Source organism: Carcharodon carcharias, chromosome 27 (assembly GCF_017639515.1).
Source record: "Carcharodon carcharias isolate sCarCar2 chromosome 27, sCarCar2.pri, whole genome shotgun sequence".
NCBI classification, from domain to species: domain Eukaryota; kingdom Metazoa; phylum Chordata; class Chondrichthyes; order Lamniformes; family Lamnidae; genus Carcharodon; species Carcharodon carcharias.
The window spans coordinates 14,101,687-14,108,267 of record NC_054493.1 but is presented as its reverse complement, the minus strand read 5'-3'; the positions used below and the strand labels follow the sequence as shown (position 1 = coordinate 14,108,267).

The window sequence follows — 6,581 nt, the reverse complement described above, 5'->3', positions numbered from 1 at the left end:
CCGAATTTATCAGAACCTGAATATCATCGTCGTATTTTGAACATTGCAGGAAAAACCACCATTACAGTGGAGAGAAACTGTACATGTTTTCTGTGTGTGGACAAGGCTTCAGCCGATCATCTGACCTGTCAAAAGATAAATGCAGTCACAACATGTGGGGACTGTGGGAAGGGATTCAATCACCCATCTGTGCTGGAAAATCATCGGCGCATTCACACTGGGGAGAGACCATTCACCTGCTCTGTATGTGGGAAGGGATTTGCTCAGTCATCCAACCTGCTGACGCACCAGCGAGTTCACACTGGGGAGAGGCTGTTCACTTACTCCGAGTGTGGTGAAGGATTCACTCACTCAACCAACCTGCTGAAACACCAGCGAGTTCATATTGACGAGAGATCGTTTAAATGCCAAGACTGTGGGAAGTGCTATAAAAGTTCCTGGGAACTGATATCCCATCAACGTGTTCACACTGATGAGAGACCGTTCAGGTGCTCTGGGTTCAGGAACTCATCTGTACTCATGGAACACCAGCGCATTTACATTGGAGAGAGACCTTTCACCTGCTCTGATTGTGGGAAGAGATTTATTCAGTCATCCCACCTGTTGACACACCAGCAAGTTCACAAAGGGGAGAAGCCATTCACCAGCTCCGAGTGTGAGAAGAGATTTGCTCTTTCATCCAAACTGCTGAGACACCAGCGGGTTCACACTGGGGAGAGGCCATTCACCTGCTCCGAGTGTGGGAAGGGGTTCACCCAGTCAGCCCACCTACTGAGACATCAGCGAATTCACACTGGGGAGAGGCCATTTACCTGCTGTCTGTATGGAAAGAGATTCACTCAGTCATCCCACCAGCTGACACACCAGCGAGTTCATGAGTAACTACAGTGATTGGATTTTGCTGTTAATCACATCCACGACTGAACCAGGGTTATTGGGGTCTGTTTCTGCTGATGTTAATGAACTCCAGTCCAGTTATAGGAGTTAATATTCTGGATAAAAGTCAAATAAAGCAGTTTTGTTAAACACACAGTGTGTTGAGTCTTTCTAATATCTCCAATACAAGTAGCTCCTTTTGAGGGGCTCTCCCTCTCCCCTCCATCCTCACCTCCAACATGTGTAAGGAGCTCATGGAGCTTCTTTGTCACTAAAATTGAGACAATCTGATCAGCTGCCTCTGCTGCTTCCCTCCCTTCCACAAACACACTGGGCCAAACTGTCTCTCAAGCTCCCCATTGGCTGAACCCTTAATCCACACCGTTCTCCAGTTTCTCTCCCAGCACCCTTCCTGCCCTCTCAGGGCTCATCTTATCCCTGAGAACCAGCACCTGCTCCATCGATCTTATGCTCACTAAAGTGCTGATTGCCCAAATTCCCTTGTTTGCTGACGTTAAGTTTTCTCTCTCTTCAGGTACTGTTCCTCTCTCCTTCAAATCTGCCATCATCATCCCCTCCTCAAAACACAAACCCTTAACTCCATCATCCTTGCAAACTACTGCCTCATCTCGACCCTCCCTTTCCTCTCCAGAATAGTTTGTCATTTCCTGAATCTGTGCCCGTGATTCCCTGAACGACATGTTTGAATCCCTCCAATCAGGTTTTTACCCCTGCCTCAGTACTGAACCCGCTCTTATCAAAGTCACAAATGACATCGTATGTGACTGTGACAAAGATAAACTCTCCCTTCTCGACCTGTCTGCAGCCTTTGACAAGCTTAACCACATCATGCTGCTCCGTCACCTCTACACTGTTGTCTAGCTGGGTAGGGCTGTTCTCCCCGGTCCCATTCTTTATCTAATCAGAGTCAGAGAATCACTTGCAATGTCTTCACTTCCCACTCCCACATTTACCTCTTATGTCCCCAAAAAATCCACCTTTGCTTCCTCTTATTTCTCATCAACCTGCTCCGCATAACGACATCAGTTTTCACATGTACACTACCAGCTCCCAGCTCTACCTCACCACCACCTCTCTCAACCTCTCCACTTTTGTTACATTATCAGACTGTTTGTCTGATATCCAGTGGTGGATGTGCAGAATTTTCCTCCAATTAAACATTGGGAAGACTGAAGTCATTGTTTTCATTCCCTAGCTACTAACTCCATTCCTCTCCCTGCTAACTGTCTGAGACGAAACTGGACTTTTTGGACATTTGATGTCATATTTGACCTCGAGATGAGCTTCCGACTCAGGTGTGTGTATCCTGATGATTTTCCAGTCACTTTGGTGATTTAAATCTTTTCCCACAGGCAGAACAAACATTTCTCCTGCAATAATCAGAGGCTGATCTTATTCAGAATTCAGTGATTCCATAAGATCTTATTGAGATATTTGGTTCGAGTTTCTTGTCTGCAAATCCTCCCCTTCTAACATCCTGTAAACAGAGTTTACCAAAAATCATCACTGTCAGTCCAGGATAGAAATTCAGAATAGACAATTTTAGCATCGATGGAACATTTTCCCTCTCATTCCACTAAATCTATAAATCTCTGACCCACACACTCCTCTCCCTCTCTGCTCATTGTTCCAGATTCAGTGTCCAGTCTCCTAATTATTCTTTTCTCCTCTCCAGATTCTCACTCCAACTGTCCTTAAACTGGTGACTCAGGCTGTGGATCAATCCCACTCCTTCACTCTAATTCTACCAAATAATGCAGCTCACAACAACAAACCATCTTTGATGAATGTATTTTCGAATGTTTGGAAAGAATCACCTTTTCCCATTTGTGAAGATCAGGGAGTCCAGTGATTAGTTCAGAGCTTCTTTCTTCCCAGGTCTGTTCTACAAGCTGTGTCTGTCTGAGTTACATTTATATAGCCTCACTCGCTCAGCAAATGATTGGGTCTGACTGAGCCACCACAACCGCAACATCTTATATTTATATCGAGCTTTTAACATGATAAAATATCCCATGGAGTTTCACATGAGCAGGACATATTAGGCCAGATGACCAAAAGCTTGTTCAAAGAGGTCGATTATAAGGAGTGTCTTAAAGGAGGAAAGTGAAGTAGAAAGGTGGAGAGGTTTAGGGAGGAAATTCCAGAGCTTAGGGTCCAGGCAGCTGAAGGCATGGCCACCAATGGTGGAGAGATTAAAATCGGGGATAGAGGACATCGGGTAATGGTGCTCCATGTATGTGGGCCCAATAGCCCAGGCTCAAGGCCCAGATCTAAACTTTGGGACATAGTTTGACCATCCCTGGTCTCAGAGAAAAACAATTCCCCATATAAACATCTTGTAAGATCCTTTTGTCTATTGATAACAGAAAAAGTTAAGATCAGTTGAGTCCTCCTGTGTACTCGATGGGGATTGACTTTAACAGATTTAAAATCCTCTGGATTTCAGTGTTACAACAAGAATGTTTTAATAAAAAGAAAATAAATATATAAATCCTGGAAAACTAAAAGAACAAAAATGGGGAAAGACACAACAGGTCGATCATTTCAAAGTGATCAATGAATGATCGCTGTTTCAGGATGAACACGTCCCACCAGCAGCACCAACCACTCCCCTGTTCACTGAACGTTCCTTCACCCACTCATCCACCCATTGCACATCCACCCAATGGCTCCCAGCCCGGATTGACATTCAGCACGAACCCAGTGAGAGGGTGAGCTGGCCCTTGGGATGTCAGAATGGACAGCAGAAGGAAATGGTTCCAACCAATACATTTTCTGTGTCATTATTTAAAAAGGAAACTTAATATTTTGTAAAATGCCCCTGTGCACACCCTTGGTAAATTACAATTTCTGGCCCAGACCCTTCCTATTGCTTCCACATGGTGCATCCTGTGTGGTTTCAGCAGAGGGAGGGACAGGCTGCTCACAGCCCTGCTCTCACTGCCGAGAGGCTTATGGTCTCCACTCTCTGGATTTCGGCAAAAACTGATCCACTTGTATCTGTGCAGGGGCAGATTCAGCTGGTGGGAGAGGAGGCAGTATATAGGCTACTGCCTGGGGGTGGGTGGGGTAGTGCGTAAGGATTGAGAACGCTTTTGATCGGAGTTCCCAGTTCCAGGTCTCCTTTCTCCATCATCCCTCTCCTGAACCAGCAGCACATAATCCCTCCCACTCTGCTGCAGACCAGCTTGGTGGAGATCAGTGACATGTTATAAGGTCACAGATACAGTATTTGTCATCCTGTTTAAGGCAGCTGACATCTCCTGCACGGCCGTGGTCAGAACCTGCATCTGTTTCAGAGCTGTGCTTGAATCTCCATGGAGGCAGCCACTCTCTCCATGACAGACAGTCTCTGGAATCTCCTCCAGCCCTACGACCCTCTGAGCTCCTTATGCTTCTCCAATTGTTACCCTGCCTCACTCCCCCACCTACATCGCTCCGCCACTGGGGGCTGTGCTTTCAGCTCCCGAGGTCCCAAGCTCTGGAATTCCCTCCCTGAACCTCTCTCTCTCTCCCCTTCTTTAAAATACTTCTTAGAATCTACCTCTTTGACCAAGTTTTTGATCATCTGTGAAACACCTTGACATGTTTTACTATGTTAAAGGTTCTATATAAATGCAACTTATTGTTGTATTGCATTGGTAGATTCAGGAATGTCACACAAACATTTTCAATCCTCGTACCAAACTCACTGGAAACTTAAACCTGCTGTTTCACTTTCACTCAGGATCAGATCACAGTTTTCCACCAATCTCCGATTTTACAGCACGTTTCCAGCATTCACCGTTGTTCTTCCTGATTCTAAGTACAGTTGTAAAGGAGCCTTCTGTTCCGTGTCTAGGAGCTCTGAATCATGGCAGAGAGCGGCTGGGACACATTTCTCACACACCTCAGGATTAACCCACACGTTCAGCCCCGGATGTGATTAAAAGCAGAATCCAACTCCTGCAGTCACTCGTGAACTCGCTGGTGTCTCCGCAGGTGGGATGACTGAGTGAATCCCTTCCCACACACAGAGCAGGTAAACGACCTCTCCCCACTATGAGTGCGTCGGTGTCTGTGCAAATGAGATGACCAAATGAATCTCTTTCCACACTCGGGGCAGGTGAACGGCCTCTCCCCAGTGTGAACTCGCTGGTGGGTCAGCAGGGTGGTTGACACACGGAATCCCTTCCCACACTTGGAGCAGGTGTACGGCTTCTCCCCAGTATGAGTGCGCTGATGTATCAGCAGTGTGAATGACCGAGCAAACCCCTTCCCACACTCAGAGCAGATGAATGGCCTCTCCCCAGTGTGAGTGTGCTGGTGTGTCAGCAGGTGGGAAGACTGAGTGAATCCCTTCCCACACTCAGAGCAAATGAACGGTCTCTCCCCAGTGTGAACTTGCTGGTGCGCAGTGAGTTGAGATGATCGCCTGAACCCAGTCCCGCAGTGAGTGCATACGAACGGTCTCTCATCAGTGTGAACACGTTGATGGGACCTCAGTTCCCCGGAATTTTTAAAGCACATCCCGCAATCTGGGCATTTAAATGGTCTCTCCCCAGTGTGAATTCGCTGGTGGGTATGTAAGCTGGATAACTGAGTGAATCCCTTCCCACATACGGAGCAGGTGAATGGCCTCTCCCCGGTGTGACTGCGTCGATGAATTTCCAGCACAGACGGGGATCTGAATCCCTTCCCACAGTCCCCACATTTCCACGGTTTCTCCCTGGTGGGGGTGTCCTTGTGTCTCTCCAGGTTGATCAGTAAAGCCTTGTTCACACACAGAACACGTGTACGGTTTCTCCCCGCTGTGAACGATGTGATGTTTTTCAGGCTGTGTAACTGATTAAAGCTCTTTCCACATTCAGTTCCCTGGGGCACTCACACCAACGCTTTTCCAGTCACACTGATGTTTGAAATCATCCTGCAGACAGAGTAGACAAACTTTTCTCTTTCCACATTCGAAGTCCGATGGAATTCAGGTCCCGATGAATCGAGTGACTCTGTTAAATCTTGAAGGGTTGGAGTTTCCTGTCTGTAAATACTCCAGTTCTAATGCTTGAAAATGGAGTCACTGTAAGAAGAAGACAGAAATTCACAACAGACAATTTTAGTTTCTATGGAACAATTTTCCCTAAAGCTGTAAATCCCCGTCCCACACAATCTTGCCCCCTCTCTGGGCTGAAATCCAAACCCATGTCACCATCTCCACCATTTCTTTCTTCCACTCACAGTTTTCTCCCTCTCTCTACTCTGACTGGGTTCAGTACTCCAACCCCTGTGTGCAGAGTAAAATGAATCAGTCAATCATTTCTCTCCTGGTTACTGGAACCCTGAAGCTCTGCCCACTCTCTGTTTCCTCATCAAGATGGTCACGCATGCACCCTGCCGGCTGAAAATGCCTCTCCCAAGATGCTGGCCGGTTGCCTGAGTGATCTGGGTCTGTCATCGAGGAAGCCCCGCCCCTCTGATTCATCCTGACTCCCTTTCTTAAGCAGTCCCTCAGGATTGAGTATGATTTGCTTTCATTCTCGTTCAATGGGTTTAGAGATATGTCCAAGGTGCGTTCAGCAGACTCTGTCACATATGGGCAGGTGGTGATTGAAAGGTTGGATAGAGAAGGTGTTGGTGGGTTGTGTGCTGTCTGATGCCTTAACCTTGCCCCTGCATACTCTCGGTGAAGCCTTTCAATGTGATCG

The 6,581-nt window shown here is 46.9% G+C and overlaps 1 protein-coding gene across 1 annotated transcript; it reads right to left on the bottom strand.

Annotated features, from left to right (window-relative positions):
* Window positions 1-2,672: 2,672 nt before the first annotated feature.
* Window positions 2,673-5,631, bottom strand: LOC121270278 (zinc finger protein 239-like; the record flags this gene model as incomplete). Its single annotated transcript, XM_041175594.1, has 1 exon — window positions 2,673-5,631. A coding segment is annotated over one exon (780 nt), but the record flags the coding sequence as incomplete, so codon positions are not given.
* Between the last annotated feature and the right edge of the window lie 950 nt (window positions 5,632-6,581).